The sequence below is a fragment of the Spermophilus citellus genome (assembly GCF_964194105.1).
Source record: "Spermophilus citellus genome assembly, chromosome: 12".
NCBI classification, from domain to species: Eukaryota; Metazoa; Chordata; class Mammalia; order Rodentia; family Sciuridae; genus Spermophilus; species Spermophilus citellus.
The window spans coordinates 15,804,259-15,823,487 of record NC_138198.1 but is presented as its reverse complement, the minus strand read 5'-3'; the positions used below and the strand labels follow the sequence as shown (position 1 = coordinate 15,823,487).

General features: G+C 47.8%; 1 protein-coding gene across 1 annotated transcript in view; it reads right to left on the bottom strand.

Moving 5' to 3' along the window:
* Positions 1-19,017, bottom strand: part of GNAL (G protein subunit alpha L) — a gene marked incomplete at its 5' end in the record, with an annotated part of 122,309 nt that extends 103,292 nt beyond the window's left edge. Inside the window, one exon of the mRNA XM_081263282.1 lies at positions 18,672-19,017. Coding sequence (XP_081119408.1) covers positions 18,672-19,017 — 346 coding nt within the window. The remainder of the gene's footprint in view (positions 1-18,671) is intronic.
* Between the last annotated feature and the right edge of the window lie 212 nt (positions 19,018-19,229).

Sequence of the window (19,229 nt, the reverse complement as noted above, 5' to 3'; positions counted from 1 at the left end):
AAAGAGATCCCACCTAACTTTCACTTGGAGGTGATCCATTTGCGATGTAATGGAAAGCTGAAAGGGAGACATCAAGAATGGAAGTTTTGAAAGGTTGGAACATGGCCGCCGAGGAGGAAGCAGGGACTCTGATGTCTCTGCACTAACGGGATCAAAAAGACCCTTTGGAACAGCGGCAGTCTTCACACTGAGGAACTTCTAGCAGAATTCCATGAAGAGGGGTCCTGCAGGGATCTGGTAGGTCTATAAGAAGTGTCGGTGTGTGGCCGCCGGGACTCGGGGCCTGGGGACTGTGATACTTGCCGGAGTCAGGCCGTCGCCTCCCCGGCCCCGGGCGCCACGAGCCATAAAGACACGGACCGGGCCGCGGTGCAGCTAGAAGCCGGGAACGCCGGGGGCGGAAAGAGCGAACAGGGCAGCGCCGGCTGTAGAAACCGCAGCGGAGAGAGGCGCGGGAGCTCGAAGCAGAGACACACCGGAGAGAGTGAGCCAGCACCCCGCCATCATCCCGAAATAGCGAGAGGAGAAAGTTGGCGGCGGGAAGTGAGTAAGCCCCTCTTGTTCCGTGCCCCGCACCACCGCGTCTGAAAAGGTAAGACAGACAGCTGCGACTCAGCATTAAGCTATCCGGCTGAGGCGGCTGGTCAGCGCTTCTCATTCCCCGGAGGTGGATGCCTGCCGGGCCTTCGTGGGTAGTGGCCGCAGGGTCCAGGCGGGGCTTGGGAGACAGTGGGGACCCGCTCGAGGCATTGGTCGCCCGGCAGGGGGAGGCGAACTGCAGCCGTTTGCTGAGGACACCACTGTGACAGAGGGCTGGCGTGGCAGGACTGCGGCGGAGGAGATAAATTCATTGAAGCCTGCTGCAGCAGGTGTGTGGTCTCCTGGTTCTCCCTCCCCACGCATCAGGGAAACCTTAAGAGCCCCTCCCAGCTCTCCCGAGAGTGCTACAGCCAGCCCAAGGGAGTCAGAGGTGCTGCGGGACTGCCGCTCCCTCCAGGGATGGCTGTTGAGGTCTCTTGCACCAGCTACGGGGGTGTGGCTACAGGAGGGCAAGCAAAATTCGCTGAGGATTCTCAGCACCAAACTCTACAAGCTTAGGGTCTGAGGGAATGGCAATCTGGAGGAGTGAGCCCAGTCGTTCATGAAAACAGGGCTCCTGGGAGCAGCAGACCCGGCCTGTAGCCAGTATTGTGGTGAGAGGGGCCTGGCTAGAGGAAAAGTGGAAGTGTTTGGACACAAGAGGAGGCCCTAGGCACTCAGGATTGGAGACTCGCCCAGTCTGGGAGGAGCTGCTGCACAGTGATTGGTTCCCCCGTACTGACGGGAAAGACTTGACCTGGGGGGCACAGCGCCACCTAGTGGAAGAGAAGTTAATCAAACTCTAAGACGGCATTTATTAGTCTTTTTTATTGTTTTTTTTTCTTTTCTTTTTTTTTTTTTTGATTGATTGGGGTTTTTCTTTCATCTTCATTTTTCAATCTTGTTTTTTCTTTCTTTTCTCTTTTTTTTCTCCTTCTTTCTCTTCTAATCTCAATTTTATTTATTTTTTTAATTATTATTAATATTTTTTTAAATTTTTGTTCTTTTTTAGTTCCTATTTCTTTCTTCTTTTGTCTTTTCATTTTTCTTATCCCCCCTTCCTTGAATTCTACCTGCCTACTCTCATTCTCCTTAGTGACTCCTTCCCTTCCCTCCTAATACCTTTCCTCCCTAGCATCAAATAAATTTATAGGAAAATAACAGTAACCCAGCAGTCAACCAGAACAAGAAGCAACATGAGCAGCTTCAAGAAGCAAGGAAGAAGAGGAGTACAAGCAATGCAGGACAGCCTAAATACTCAGGAGGACCTAGAGTCATCAGAAAAATGGTCATATAAAGACCTCAAGGAACACCTTAGACAGATGGAATGGAACCTCAAAGAGGATACGAGACAGCAAATTCAAGCAGCGAAAGAACACATTGAGAATGAGTTACATAAACAGCTAAAAGAAGAAGCTAAGCATCTTTATAAGGAGATAGAGATTATAAAAAATAATCAAACAGTAATTCTAGAAATGAAGGAAACGATAAACCAAATTAAAAACTCAATCGAGAGTATCACTAACAGAGTGGAGCAAGTAGAAGCCAGAACGTCAGATAATGAAGACAAAATATATCAACTTGAAAAGAGTCTAGCCAACTCAGATAGGCTGGTTAAGAATCACGAGAAAAACATCCAAGAGATTTTGGATAACTTAAAAAAACCAAACTTACGAGTCATCGGGATAGAGGAAGGCACAGAGATTCATGCCAAGGGAATGAATAACCTGCTGAATGAGATAATTACAGAAAACTTTCCAGAAATAAAAAAGGAAACAGATATACAAATTGTAGATGCATACAGGACACCGAGCACACAAAATCACAGTAGACCAACGCCAAGACACATTGTTATGAAGCTATCCAATATACAGAACAAGGAGAAAATATTAAAAGCTACAAGAGAAAAGAGACAGATTACATTTAGGGGTAAACCAATAAGGTTGACAACGGATTTTTCATCACAGACACTGAAAGCGAGAAGATCCTGGAACAACGTATTTCAAACACTGAAAGACAATGGATGCCAACCAAGAATTCTGTATCCAGCAAAATTAAGCTTCAGATACGACAACGAAATAAAAATCTTTCATGATAAACAAAAGCTAAAAGAATTTGCAGCCAGAAAACCTGCATTGCAAAGCATTTTGAGCAAAACACTACACGAGGAAGAGATGAAAAACAATAACCAAAACCATCAGTGGGAAGTGCCTCAGTAAAGACAGAGGGCGAGGGGAAAGATAATCACGGAGAAACAAACTAAATATTTAAAAAAAAAAAAGGATAAACATTCAAACATGGATGGAAGTTCAAACCATATATCAATAGTAACTCTGAATGTTAACGGCCTAAACTCTCCAATAAAGCGACATAGGCTGGTATCATGGATTAAAAAAACAAATCCAACAATATGCTGCCTCCAGGAGACACATCTGATTGGAAGAGACATACACAGGCTGAAGGTGAAAGGATGGGAAAAATATACCACGCACACAGTTCTCGTAAGCAAGCAGGAGTGGCCATCCTCATATCGAATAAAATCGACTTCAAGACTAAGTTAATCAAAAGGGATAAAGAAGGTCATTATATACTGTTAAAAGGAACCATTCACCAACAAGACATAACAATTATCAATATTTATGCACCAAACAATGGTGCTGCGACATTCATAAAACAAACTCTCCTCAAGTTCAAGAATCAAATAGACCACAACACAATAATTATGGGTGACTTCAACACACCTCTTTCACCGTTGGACAGATCCTCCAAACAAAAATTGAATAAAGAAACTATAGAACTCAATATCACAATCAACAACCTAGACTTAACTGACATATATAGAATATATCAACCATCATCAAATGGATATACTTTTTTCTCAGCAGCACATGGATCCTTCTCAAAAATAGACCATATATTATGCCATAGGGCAACCCTTAGTAAATATAAAGGGGTGGAGATAATACCATGCATTTTATCTGATCATAATGGAATGAAACTGGAAATCAATGATAAAAGAAGGAAGGAAAAATCCTACATCACATGGAAAATGAACAATATGTTACTGAATGATCAATGGGTTACAGAAGACATAAAGGAGGAAATTAAAAAATTCTTAGAGATAAATGAAAATACAGACACAACATATCGGAATCTATGGGACACAATGAAAGCAGTTTTAAGAGGAAAATTCATCGCCTGGTGGTCATTCCTCAAAAAAAGAAAAAACCAACAAATAAATGAGCTCACACTTCACCTCAAAGCCCTAGAAAAGGAAGAGCAAAACAACAGCAAATGTAGCAGAAGGCTAGAAATAATTAAAATTAGAGCGGAAATCAATGAAATTGAAACAAAAGAAACTATTGAAAAAATTAACAAAACTAAAAGTTGGTTCTTCGAAAAAATAAATAAGATCGACAGACCTTTAGCCATGCTAACGAAGAGAAGAAGAGAGAGAACTCAAATTACTAACATACGGGATGAAAAAGGCAATATTACAACAGATCCTACAGAAATATAGAAGACAATTAGAAATTATTTTGAAAACCTATATTCCAACAAAATAGAAGATAGTGAAGACATCGATAAATTTCTTAAGTCATATGATTTGCCCAGACTGAGTCAGGAGGATACACACAATTTGAACAGACCAATATCAATGGATGAAATTGAAGAAGCCATCAAAAGACTACCAACCAAGAAAAGCCCAGGACCAGATGGATATACAGCGGAGTTTTACAAAACCTTTAAAGAAGAATTAAAACCAATACTTTTCAAGTTATTTCAGGAAATAGAAAAAGAGGGAGCTCTTCCAAACTCATTCTATGAGGCCAACATCACCCTGATTCCGAAACCAGACAAAGACACCTCAAAGAAAGGAAACTACAGACCAATATCTCTAATGAACCTAGATGCAAAAATCCTCAATAAAATTCTGGCGAATCGAATACAAAAACACATCAAAAAAATTGTGCACCATGACCAAGTAGGATTCATCCCTGGGATGCAAGGATGGTTCAACATACGGAAATCAATAAATGTTATTCACCACATCAATAGACTTAAAGATAAGAACCATATGATCATCTCGATAGATGCAGAGAAAGCATTTGACAAAGTACAGCATCCCTTTATGTTCAAAACATTAGAAAAATTAGGGATAACAGGAACCTACCTTGACATTGTAAAAGCTATCTATGCTAAGCCTCAGGCCAGCATCATTCTGAATGGACAAAAGTTGAAGGCATTCCCTCTAAAATCCGGAACAAGACAGGGATGCCCTCTATCTCCACTTCTATTCAATATAGTTCTCGAAACACTGGCCAGAGCAATTAGACAGATGAAAGAAATTAAAGGCATAAAAATTAGAAAAGAAGAACTTAAATTATCACTATTTGCAGATGACATGATTCTATACCTAGAAGACCCAAAAGAGTCTACAAAGAAACTACTGGAACTAATAAATGAATTCAGCAAAGTGTCAGGATATAAAATCAACACGCATAAATCAAAGGCATTTCTGTATATCAGCAACAAATCTTCGGAAACGGAAATGAGGAAAAACACTCCATTCAAGATATCCTCAAAAAAAATAAAATACTTGGGAATTAACCTAACAAAAGAGGTGAAAGATTTATATAATGAAAACTACAGAACCCCAAAGAGAGAAGTTGATGAAGATCTTAGAAGATGGAAAAACATACCCTGTTCATGGATAGGCAGAATTAACATCATCAAAATGGCGATATTACCAAAAGTTCTCTATAGGTTTAATGCAATGCCAATCAAAATCCCAACGGCATATCTTGTAGAAATTGACAAAGCAATCATGAAATTCATATGGAAAAATAAAAGACCCAGAATAGCAAAAGCAATTCTAAACAGGAAGTGTGAATCAGGCGGTATAGCGATACCAGATTTCAAACTATATTACAAAGCAATAGTGACAAAAACAGCATGGTACTGGTACCAAAACAGGCGGGTGGACCAATGGTTTAGAATAGAGGACACAGAGACTGATCCACAAAGTTACAACTATCTTATATTTGATAAAGGGGCTAAAAGCATGCAATGGAGGAAGGATAGCATCTTCAACAAATGGTGTTGGGAAAACTGGAAATCCATATGCAACAAAATGAAACTGAACCCCTTTCTCTCGCCATGCACAAAAGTTAACTCAAAATGGATCAAGGAACTTGATATCAAACCAGAGACTCTGCATCTGATAGAAGACAAAGTTGGATCCGATCTACAAATTGTGGGGTCGGGCTCCAAATTCCTTAATAGGACACCCATAGCACAAGAGTTAACAACAAGAATCAACAAATGGGACTTAATTAAACTTAAAAGTTTTTTCTCAGCAAGAGAAACAATAAGAGAGGTAAACAGGGAGCCTACATCCTGGGAACAAATCTTTACTCCTCACACTTCAGATAGAGCCCTAATATCCAGAGTATACAAAGAACTCAAAAAATTAGACAATAAGACAACAAATAACCCAATCAACAAATGGGCCAAGGACCTGAACAGACACTTCTCAGAGGAGGATATACAATCAATCAATAAGTACATGAAAAAATGCTCACCATCTCTAGCAGTCAGAGAAATGCAAATCAAAACCACCCTAAGATACCATTTCACTCCAGTAAGATTGGCAGCCACTATGAAGTCAAACAACAATAAGTGCTGGAGAGGCTGTGGAGAAAAGGGTACACTTGTACATTGCTGGTGGGACTGCAAATTGGTGCGGCCAATTTGGAAAGCAGTTTGGAGATTCCTGGGAAAGATGGGAATGGAACCACCATTTGACCCTGCTATTGCCCTTCTTGGACTATTCCCTGAAGACCTTAAAAGAGCATGCTACAGGGATACTGCCACATCGATGTTCATAGCAGCACAATTCACAATTGCTAGACTGTGGAACCAACCCAGATGCCCCTCAGTAGATGAATGGATAAAAAAAATGTGGCATCTATACACAATGGAGTACTATGCAGCAATAAAAAATGACAAAATCATAGAATTTTCAGGGAAATGGATGGCACTAGAGCAGATTATGCTTAGTGAAGCTAGCCAATCCCTAAAAAACAAATACCAAATGTCGTCTTTGATATAATGAGAGCAACTATGAACAGAGCAGGGAGGAAGAGTAGGAAGAAAAGATTAACATTAAACAGAGACATGAGATGGGAGGGAAAGGGTGAGAAAAGGGAAATTGCATGGAAATGAAGGGAGACCCTCATTGCTATACAAAATTACATACAAGAGGTTGTGAGGGAATGGGAAAATAAACAAGGAGAGAAATGAATTACAGTAGATGGGGTAGAGAGAGAAGCTGGGAGGGGAGGGGAGGGGGGATAGTAGGGGATAGGAAAGGTAGCAGAATACAACAATTACCAATAGGACATTATGTAAAAATGTGGAGGTGTAACCGATGTGACTCTGCAAGCTGCATTTGGGGTAAAATTGGGGGTTCATAACCCACTTCAGTCCAATGTATGAAGTGGGTTATGTCAAGAGCTTTGTAATGTTGTGAACAACCAATTAAAAAAAAAAAAAAAAAAAAAGAAAATAAAACATGGTTTATCAGTTCTAAAAAAAAAAAAAAAGAATGGAAGTTTTATAAATTACAAATGATTCATAAGCTCAATTAGAGTCCTATGCTGGAGTATGCCTATGAGAGGCAGGGCCTCAGGAATGGGTCCCCAATGTAGAGAAAGTATTGAAGGAAAAGCCTGTGTTACCTTGTGCCACAGGGTCTATGAGATGAACTTCAATCAATAAGAACTTGGAATGTAGACATGTCTATCATGATTTATTGTGATACATGGTTCTCTAAAATTCTTTCTTTCTTTTTTTTTTGTATTGGTAAGGATTTCCAAAGATAGCTTATGAAGAAAGTAACCACTTCTCATTTAAAGGTGAAAAATTGGGTTTTCTGTTTCTAGCTTGAGTCATGTACACACACACACACACATTGTGTGTGTATGTGTATATCGTATATCTCATTAACACTTTTTTTTAACATTTGTAAGTTACTAATATTTTAAAGTGTCAAAATACCTTCACCTGGTGTCAAATAATACCACACCTTGATTTTGCTGATACATTGAAAATACCGTGAAATTTCTCTAAAATTCTGATTTTTTTTCATAATTCCCCAAACCAGGGCTAAGCTTACAACTTGGGTTTCAGACTTTATCATTGAGGAGATGTAAAAAGGTTTCAGTGACAAACACTTAGTCCCTTCAGTAATATTTGGATCATGGGGACTGGTGTGCCTGCTCCTGTGACCCTCCTGCCCTGCACCTCAGCAGTCCCCTGTCAGATTTGACCCACCGTTGTTGCTGGGGCCCCTGGTCTCCCCATCTTTGTCACTGACCACATAACGTGAAGGACAGTAATGCTTCTGGTGCAAACGCCGATCAAGGCTGTTGCTGTGTCTAGCAGGGTCCCCAAGGGCCCAGGGTAAGGCTTGGTCTCCAGGGTAGGTGCAATCTCTAGGAGGTGGGGCTGCTGGGAGTCCTTAGGTCACTGGGGTGTGTGCATGGAGGGGACCGTGGGACCCAGTGTCTTCCTCTTCCTTTGTGCTTCCTGGCTGGTGAGGTCAGTGGTTTCCCCCACACACTCCTGTGAGGAGAGTCAAAGGCCCAGTCAATGGGGCCACGTGACCTTGGACTGGACACATCAGAACCCTGAGCCTTCAAGGCTATTTGCATGGCAGTGTGAACAGCTAACACAGGCGCCACAGTTTGACTCCTGAACGTCCCCTAAAGGGCTCTGTGCCAAAGGCTTGGCCAGCATCCTGTGGTGCTCTGGGAGCTGGTGGGACCTCTAGGAGGTGAGGCCTGGTGGAAGGAAGTTAGGTCACCAGGGATGTGCCCTTGAAGGGGAATTGAGACCTGGCCGCTCTGGTCTCTTTGTGTACCAGCTGCCATGAGGTAAGCTGCTTTCTCTGCCACAGACCCCCAATGACAAAGTCAACCAGCCATAACTGATCCCTTTGTAACTGTGACCTAAAATAAATCCTTCTGTCTTTAAGTTGTTTATCTCAGACGTTTTATGACAGCAATGAAAGCCAACAACACATAGGAAGTTAGCTTTTCATTTTTTGCAATGCTGGGGATGGAACCCAGGGCCTCGCACATGCTAGGCAAGTGCTTTACCCCTGAGCCGCAAATCCAGGTTTTAAAAATAGAGTGACCACCACAGAGTAGGTGCCCACTACCATGTATTGTAAGTCTCCAGGGAAGTAACAGTGAGCAAACTCGAGTACTTGCTCTCTTGGAGCTTCCGAGGGAGGGGGAGAAGCACGGTGAAGAGCGAGCCCGGTGAGGTCGACTTGGAAAATAGAGCGAAGGGCGGGAGAGGCTGAGCTCTCCTAGGCAGGATGGTCCAGGAAGGCCTCTCTGCCAAGAGACCTGGCTGAAGTGGGCAGTGAGCACGTAGCTTCCAGGCGCTGTGCTGTCCACGTGAAGGGAACAGTCAGAGCAAGGCCCTGGAAGAGAGCAGGAGCACGCCACCGAGGGCCACATGCAGGACAGGCCCAAGGTCACTTTCTTAGAGGCTCTGAGTGAGCAGGAGTTCATCACGGTGGACGCCGTGGTCACGATGGAACTGGGCACTGTCGTGTTGAGGCTGGGTCACCTTCCGTGGGACTCCCGTGTCACTGGAGTGGCCAGGCCGAGGGCAGCGGGGAGGCCCTGGAGAGTGGAGGGCACCCACGGTCACGAGGACAAGAGTGAGGCTTGGTCAGGAACACAGGAAGGCTCTGTGGCCAGTCCCCGGGAGAGCCAGGAAGAGGGCAGGGGGCAAGGCCCACGGTGCCAGTACGGAGCCTTCGCCATGGTGAGGGATGGGCATTTTTAACTCAAGTGGTCATGAGACACCCAAGAAAGTCTGGTTGAGAATTACACAAAGTGGTGGGGGAGCTTAGAGGGAGGAGGGGAGGCAGATTTACTGTAGAATGTGCTCCCAGGAGCCAGGTCTGAGGGGCTCTGTCCACCCCCCCCCCCCCCCCCCCCCCCCCCGTCCTACAGTCTAACCTGCTGCCTCGCAGGAATCCCTGGATGCATTTGCTCGTGGCAGAGGAAGGCCACGTCGAAAGCCCAGACTTACTCATGTGCAGGATTTTGTTTGGCAACAGAAAACTTCCGTGATTTCACAGCAGATTCACTGTTTCAAATAGAAAACAGGAACAGAGGCTGGGTGTGGCTTGGTGACAGAGCCTTGACTAGCATGGAGTCCTGGGTTCCGTCCCCAGCACCACAAAACACATACCACCGCCCAAACACCGAAGCAGCAAAAACAGGAGCTCAGCCCAAGACGTCTCCCCGGGAAGGGAAAATGACCCAAACCGCCTGCGGCCAGTGTCCACCTCCAGCCCCCCCTGAGGTCTGCACAGACGGCTGCGGGACGTCTCGCTGCAGGTTAGCGTCACCAGAAGGACATTCACAGTGGATTCAGACCACAGGGAATGCTGGCCGTGAACCTCAATTAAGTGAAATCATAACTCCCCCCAGCCACAGTTCTGATCTTCTCGTTAGACTTGTCTTACAAAAGTCATAGCAATTATTTTCATTGTATTTGATCTATCACATTAGGATTTGATAATTTTTTTTTGCAAATTCGTTCTCTTTTGTGACTCATGTATCTGCATGACAGACAGCACCCTTGACCTTACCTTGTGGCCTAAACTGTCCCTCTGCAGAGACAGCTGATGCCTGCTCCAAGCTCAGCTGGCCCAGGTGCTGGCCCTGCCACATCTTTGCCACTCTCGGTTTTCTTTGAAGCATGCAAAAAAGATGAATTTAAACAATTCCAACTCAAAAGTTGGGCATGGTGGCGCACACCTGTAATCCCAGCTACTTGGAGGCTGAGGCAGGAGGATGGCAAGTTTGGGGCCAGTGTCAGCTATTAGTGAGGCCCTAAGCAACTAAGTGAGATCCTGTCTCTAAATCAAATTTAAAAAGAGCTGGTGATGTGGCTCAGTGATAAAGCACTGGTCACTATGTGGTGGGGACCTGGGTTTGACTCCAGTAAGACCCAAACAAGACAAAACATCCCCTCAAACCAAATTGAGATCACACACCTCTACCTTTAACCCTCAACAACCAATAACCAATAACCACGTGATGCTATCTCAGTTGAAATTGTGAGGACTCTTTTGTTTTTTTAATCTCTGGAGGTGGGGAGGAAAGATAAAATAATTGATAAAATTGATAAATGTTTAGCTAGACTAAAAAAAGGAGAGAAGACTCAAATGAATAAATTCAGAAAGAAGAGACATCACAACTTATACCACCGAGACAGAAAGGATCATAAAAGATGACATATGCCAATAAATTCAGTCACCTAGAAGAAATGGATAGATTTCTAGAAATATACAACTTGTGAAGTCTGAATCATGAATAAATACAAAATCTGAACCCAGACCAATCCTGAGCAAGGAGACTTGAGTCCGTGATTCCAAACTAAACAACAAATAAAAGCCCAGGACCAGGTGAGAATTTGCTGAAATTCAACATTCTTTTTTGACTAAAATTTCACTGGAGAAACTTACTGAACCCTTGAAGAGTTAACACCAATCCTCAAACCCTTACACACAAGTAAGAAGAGGGAACACTTCCCAGCTCACGGTATGAGACCAGCATCCCTCTGACACCAAAGCTGCACAAAGATGCTGAAATCAAAACCACAGCTCAACGTCCCTGGAGGCCATGCACACAGACGTCCTCAGCAGAATCCTGGCAGACTGGGCGGAGAGCACATGAAGAGAGGGGACACAAGGACCAACCAGGGCGACCCCTGGGGTGTGGAGTGAATGAGTACGCTGCAGACGGGCTGGACACATGCCAATCAGTGCATGTGACAGACCACATGATCAGGTCCTGCAAAGGTCACATGACCTGCCAATAGCCGCTGAAAAGACCTGACACTCTGAAAAGTCCCACACTCTTCCATGATCTGAAGTCCGAATGCCAGGTGCAGAGGGGCTGCCCTCGAACTCAGCAGTGAAAGACTGGAAGCTCGTCCTCCAAGACCAGGGACAAGGCAAGGGTGCCCTCTGTCACCAGTTCTAGCCAGCACCTTCCTAGCAGTGGCAGCCAGAGTGATGAGGCAGGAGACAAAGAGCATCCTCCCTGGAAAGGAGGAGGCACAGAGATCTGTGTGCAGATGGCGTCATCTTACACAATGGAAACCCCGGGCTCCTCAAAAAACTGTCAGCACTGTTCAGAGAATTCAGAAAAGTGCAGGATACAGAAAAAATGTACAAAGGTCAGTTGCATTTCTTTATATAAACAAGGAACTATCCAAATATGAAATTAAGAAAACCATCCCATTTCTAATAACATCAAAAATAACACCCCCAAAATGTACGCAGCAAGTGGTCAGTCTCCAAAATACCGACCAAGTCCTACAGCTCAACAGCAAACAGCCAACCAGCTCGACCGAAAGACTGGCAGAGGATTTGAAGGACGCTTCTCCAAAGGGGACATGCAAATGGTCAATGGGTTATGAGAAAATGCTAATGTTATTCATCATCAGAAAATGCAAGTCAAAAGAGGGTGAGTGTTGGCAAGGATGTGGGGGTTGGGACTCTTATCCACTGCTGGTGGCCACAACATGGCACTGCTGCTGTGGAAAGCTCAAAAGACAATCACCGCAGTGTTCAGCGATCCTGATTCTTGTATATGTCCTCAAACATTAATCTCTCTGTCAAAGAGAGAGCTGCATTCCTGTGTTCACTGCATTACTCATAACAGCAAGCCACAGAAACCACTAAATGTCCATAGGTTCATGAATGGATGATCAAAATGTGGTATACATATGCCATGGAGTATTACACAGTGTTATAAAGGAGAAAATTGTCCCGGGTGTGACACCATGGATGGATGAGCCTGGAGGACGTAATGCTAGGGACACATGCTGGTCACAGAAGGAAGGGCGCTGCCTGCCTCAGTCACATGTGGAATCCACATGAGTCCAGCGCAGAAGTGGAGAATGGAATGGCGGTTTCCAGGGGTGGGAGGAAGGCAAAGCCTCAGTCACACAAGAGGAGCAGGTTGTAGAGAGCCAGATGCGACACTGTGCCTGTGGTTAACAGTGCTGAGTGACACATGTCGAGTATCTCCATGAAAGCAAACCAAGGGCAGGAGGAGACCTGCAGGTAGGGGATGTGCTTATTCCTTGGTTGTAGGATGGTTTGGGGGGCACACGCATGTTAAACTCATCCAATCATCCACTTTAATATGTGCAATTTTATGTATCTCAATTACAGTATCAGAAAAGCTGTTAAAATTTAAACAACTTTTGGTAATGGACTTAATAATGTTTACCCCGACTAATAACTATAGATCTGCGTCACATGTTCCACAAAAGGGCAAGATTCGATAAGAAAATGTGGACATTTGATAAGAAAATGTGGACCCTAAAGAAGAGCTAAGAGTGCAGGAGGTGGTGTCAGAAGACCCCCGCAGGCTACGTGGCTGTGCGGTGGCAGGTCCCTTGGCACGGGAGCAGGGCCTGCCAGAGCCCGCCTGCCTCCCTCTGACCTGGGCTGGCAGGAGTCTGGGGTATTTAACATGGGGTGTGCCCAGCTGTGGGTTGACCCTGAGAGACCTGCTCCTCGCTGTCCTCACCTTCTGCCCCAAGACCCTGGCCACAGTGGTGCCTCGGACACTCTTAAGCTTTAGGCACAGTGGCCCATGACAAAGCATTCAGGTGCCAGGTCTCCCTGCAGGCTGGGACCACAGTTGAGGCAGGGAGGGGAAACTGTCCTCTGTGTGACCGGCCCTGTAACCCAGGGGCTGTGGTCACTGTGACCCACAGCTACAATTGGAATGTGTCCCCCAAAGCACACGTGTCCCCAGGGCCATGGTGTCCACAGGCAGGGCCTTCAGGGGCTGCCATGGGAGCAAAGCTGAGACTGTGCCCTCCATCTGGGGGAATCTCTGTGACCCAGAGCAGCACACTGTGGACCCTAAAGAAATGCGTGTGGTTGACAGATAAAGTCACCTTTGCCCCTGACACTCCAGGTGTGGATCTGGTGCTCCTCCATTTGCAGTTAAGACCCCTGCCTGGGCTTTCCCAGGACAGTTCCCTCCGTGTCCAGCAAGGTGTCGATACCACAGAGCCAGCTGGAAGCCTCTGCTGCTGGGGACAGTCACCCAGAAAGGCAGTCAGCGGGGTGTGGGTGATGCTCTTCCTATCACAGGCTGCGTCTTTTAGCTACGAACACTTCGTTCCTGCTCTGGCCAACCTACCTGAGCTCTTTTGGAGGAGGAGGTGGTGTCCGTGGCCCTGAGAAGCTTGTCAGACGACCTGCTCTCTGGCCCTGCGAGTCCTCCTCCCCATCAGCTCCCCCTTCCGGGATTCCAACCAAGTCTTTTCACCCACCTCTTTTCCTAGTAAGGAGTTTTTAGAAACAGACTTTCTAAGAGTAGTCTTAGGTTCAGAGTAACATGGAGCAGCTGGCACAGCCATTCCCCATCCCCGTCCCTCAAGGCACTGTCACCAAGTCTGGACTAGACACCATTCCCGCCCAGGTCTGGGCTGCGCTTCCTCTTTGCTGGGTGTTCTGTGGATCTGCACAAATGAACAAGGATGTGCATGTGGAGTAGCTCCACGGCCCCAAGTGCCCCGTGCTCTGCCTGTTCCTCCCTGGAAAGGGAAGTGAAATGATGGGACAGTTTCCACCTGACTCTTGAATACAGGAGCCTGACGCTGCTCCAGTTGGCAGCACGGAATTTTCAGCCAAAGGGTGATTTCAGTTTGGAATCAACCAGAACTGATATTAGGTCTGAGTGAATTACACAGGAACGAAATTATCCTGGGTGCTGGGAGATGAGGAGCAATTCTGTAGGGTTCTTTATTCTTATTTAATTACATAGTGGTTGCCATGGTTTGCATGGGAGGCACCCCCCAAGGCACCTCTGTTAATGTGGAAATGTTCTGAGGTGAAGTGACTGGATTGTGAGAGCCGTGAGCGAATCAGTCCATTCAGACTAGGAAGTAGTCTAATGTGACTAATGGTGTGGTAGCTTAGGCAGGGGGTGTGGCTGGCTGAGGCAGGTCCTGGGGGAGTTCTGGAGGGTGCCTCTTCCCTTGGCCCCTTCCTCCTCTCCCCCTCTCTCCCTGCTTCTGGTTGCCAGGGATAGAGCAGTGCCCTTCACTTGGGCCCATAGCAATGGACTTGGACCCCCATAGACTGTACCTCTGGAACCATGAGCCAAAATAAACTCTCCCTCCTTCCTGTGGCTCTTGGCAGGTGTTTTGGTTACGGCAAGGCAAGCTCAGCAACACACTGGGGAAGTCTCCTGATTGTCGCTTTCAATGTCATGAGCTGGTTTCAGGCCCTACCAGGTAGGTGTCATCCTTGAAAAGGCTTATGTCTGGAAACCTGGGAAGATGGGGTCAGCAAGGGAACTTGCTGCCTCTCCTGGTCCCATCTGAACTGCAAATTCTGTGTGCTACTGCAGGATCTCACTGCAAATTACAGAGGTATGCAACTGTGTGATGGAGGGGCTGGGTTGGGTCTATGCCCCAGTGCTATGTGATGGACTCATCACCAGCATCAAAGCAGAGGCTACAGTGATCAGGAACTTCCTGAGCTGGAAGACGGTAGTTCCTCCCCCACCTTTACCTTCCTCTTAGGAGGAGTGCCACTAGGGCATCCTCAGTACCCTCCTGAGCCACCTCTCTGTGGGCACCAGAGAGGCACCGGGGCAGCTGCTTTGTCTTCTGCAACCAAGTCCACCCAGAACAGGCACCGTGGGTGTCCACGCTCACACTGTGTCAATCTTCAGCCTGCTCCTGATCCCACAAGCAGCCAAGCCGATGGATCACCTTCAGAATTATCTTCGAGCTCCTGGTTGAAACTGCTGGGCGCTCTTTTCCTCCCAAGACCTTTCCTTCCTGGTTTTCCTCTGGTGCCTCTGGATGGCTGCAGTTCCATGATCCCCTGTCCAGGCCCTTCCCTTTGGCTCTGCACATTCTTCCCCGGGTTGGAGGGCCCATCCTGGGCATCTCTCTGGCTCCACCTGAGCGTTCCTCCTGCTGAAGACCCCCAGGGACACCCAGCCCCTTCATAGATCTGCCATGGGAGCCCCACTGCAGCTGTTTCCAATGCCCAAAGCAAAGCTCCCCGTTCTCTGCTCCCTCCACACCTCTGCCTCTGAGGTTCCTTGCGAGGAGAATGGTGGCCCCGCATTACCACAGCCAGAAGGCAGAGAGATCCAGGTGTCCAGCCACTGCCTCGTCAGTCCCCAGGGTGTTGATCCCCCACGAGATGTGCCATCCAGCTCAGCCGTCCCCTCTCCCTCCTTGTTTCTGCCCCCACCTACATGCCCATCCGCGTGTCTCCCGCGGGACCACTCCACTGTGCGACCTCCTGCCTCACCCTGCAGGGCTGTGACTCTTGTGCGAGCGTCATGTGCATCACGGAGAGCATGAGTAGCACCGGGAAGAGATTCTGTTGGTACAGTTGGATGCGGGGTTTTGAGACAGGTCCACCTTCCTGAGTGTGAGCTCACAGAGATCACTCCAGCCCATTTTGCTGACTCCTTCCGCTGAGTCCTCACACTGGAATTAGTATTGGCAAGGGAGCTGAGGCTCAGAGAGGCTCATCTGGTATGTGCAGGGACTCCCAGGGGAGCAATGACCGTGGGGAGGAGCAGCCCTGAGCTGTCTAGCTGGCAGCCCTGCAGCAAGGCTCCCTCCTGGAGCCTGTGAGTGCTCTGACCCCCACGCCAGGCTCCCCACTCACTTCTAGAACCAGTAGGCAGGTGGGGCAAGGAGAAGCAAGCATCTGAGGACATCCTTGGTTGCATGTCAGGGCTCTGATTCAAACATTGTTTGCTCAGTAAATCCATCGGGAATGCCAACAAAACCAAGAACCTTTTTGTGTTCAAAACTCAAATCTACACAACACCTGACAAACAGCATCAGACAGTGCTAAGAGCCACAGCCAAGTAATATGATGCATGGCACTTTTGGTTGTAAGGTGACGCCAGCTAGCCATGGAGATGATATGATTATGTTAAGATTTGCATTCATGTGGATATTGGACTCCTGCAGTTCACCTCGGCCTGCCACGGGACTCCTGGAGAGTTCCCATTGGTTGGGGAAGTACAGTAGGAGGGAATTCCGGGGGAGGAACGTGTTCCCAGGGTTCCAGTAGAACACCACCGTGTGGGTGGACCAGCTTCTTCCCTGACGTGTGCGGGGTATTGGCGGCATTTTCAAAAATAAAGTTTTGTTCCTGCTTGAGTGGCTCGTGATTCTGTGCCCAGCCAGACTGCGGCAAGACAGAAGTAACAGCCCGAGTTGCAGTGTGATGTCCTTGGGTAGAGAACTGGGCACACCAGTCCTCTCATTCAAGGGCAGGTGGCAGGCTACGTTGATCACCAGCTCCACTAGGCCGGAGATAAACAATGTCCATGAGTGTGGTCATTCAAAACCTGTTCAAAGAATGGGCTGCTTAGAGCCCACCATTCTGTTCTTCAGACACTGCCTCCCACTTCTCTTTCCCAAAAATCAGTTTACTAAATTTTTATTATATATTCATTATTTCTATGATATATAACAAATTACTAATAATGTTATATGTAACAAAATAACTAACATATAACAAAATAACAGTAATTATTATTTCATCATTATTTTGGTGCTGGGGATGGAGCCGGGGCCTGGTGGCACACTAAGTTCACAGTCTACCACAGAGCTACCCACCGTCCCAGAACTGCCTTTTATTATTTTTTTAGAGATATGTTTCACTATACCATCTCATTAAAACTCACAAGAAGAGTGAGTAAACATAATAAGACTTTTGGGGGGCCACATTCACATAATTTTCATTACAGTAAGTGGTTATAATTGCTGTTTTGTTAGTCATGCCATCAGACACATTATAAAATAAACTTTACCATAGGTGTGTATGTATAGGGAAAAGCAAGTACAGAGAGGGTCTGGTGCCTACACTGTCCCAGTTATCCATGGGACCTTGGATCAAACCCCTGCAGATAAGGCAGCACTATCATATTTATTTTGTGTTATTTATTTGAAAACAATTCCCTTTGTTTTAGAACTCAGATATTTTCCCATGACACGGCAGCAGGTTCATGTTGTTTTAATCATTCTTGCAGCAGGTGAGTCCTTCTAAATTCAATATTTATTGTTGTCTAGATTTTAAAAGTCACCTTCATTTGTAAACAGGCTTTTGACTCCAGTCATGGGATAGCTCCTTCCCCCTCGCACAGCAGGGCTAGACCCAAGTAGACTCCTTCCTTCTTGTCACTAACTTGAGATCAAAAGCCCACGTCACTTTGTCACTTTTTCCCCTTAAAGTTTAAAAGGCCACAAGTAAAGAATCCAGGATCCCTGCCCCCCACCCCCATCCTACAGCAGAGGGTCCAGGAAGTGACTCTAGCCGCTAACTGGCATTGACACATCTGTGCTCGCTAACGCTGAGCTCAGCTGGGACAGAGCACCCGTCACGCAGCGGCTGAGCGCGCTCCGTCCTCCACCTGCCTGCAGCTGATGCTGGGACAGTTGTGGGATCTGGGTACGAGGAAGCGTTCCTACAGCGCCGAGGCTGCGCGGGGCGGCGAGATGCCCTGTAAGGCCAGGCTTCGGACGCTGACGTTATTTCCCAGCAGTCCTCGAGCCACACTTGCCGGCCACTCTTCTCCAACACAGGGGTGGGAAGGAGAGCTTTGTGGTCAGGCTAAGAGGCCGTGTAACGCCTTTCCTTGCTTCTTGCCTGACGCCCGGGCAGGGCGCGGAGCGCACTGTGGGAATCAACCCGAGGACGGGAGGGAGGACGCTTCCCGGGAGGGAGGATGCTTCCCGGAGAGGCACATTAATTACTTACAAGCGCGCAACCAGCTGGCATCGCAAAGGCGCAAAACCACCCCTGTGCATGTTCTCAGTGGCTGCAGCAAAATACTGTCCGGATAAAGCCTTTCCAGGCCAGTCTCAGTCGGCGGTCTCCCAGGCGGTCTGACCCGCCAGGACCGCGTCTGCGACCGTCGCCCACCCCGAGAGGAGCCGCGCCCTGCGCCCCGCTGTGCCCGCCCGCGCGCGGGACCTACCCAGCAGCAGGAGCCGGTGCGTCTGCTGCAGGTCCCGCTTCTGCTCGCGCAGCATGCGGTCGATGCCGCGGCTCACTTTCCGCGCCTCCCTGGCGGCCTCGCGCTCCTCGGCGCGCAGCTGCTCCGGGCGCCGCCGCTTCCCCTTCGGCTTGTCCGCGCTGGGCCGCGCGCTCGCCGCTCTCTGGCCGCCGCCTCGCGGGAGTGGGATCCCGGCCGCATCACTCCCCGCCGCCCCGGCCGGGGCCGAGTCTGGCCGCGCGTCCTCTAGCCGGGACTCGGGGTCCGCGCAGGGGGCGTCCTCGGGCTCTCCGAAGAGAATCGGCCGCAGGCTGTAGCACAGACCCATGGGGGGCGGGGGGCGGGCGCAGGGCCCCGCGCTCAAGCCGGGCGCGGGGGGAGGGCCCCGGCCCCTCACCGCAGCCGAGGGCCGTGCCGCATTGTCCGCGGGGTGCGGAGAGGCGGCCGCCTCGGCCAGAGACCGCGGGACTCGGAGCCGCGGGGCAGCCCGCTGCCGTCAACCCCGCCGCGGGCTCGCTGTCGTTACCGTAAATATCGCCC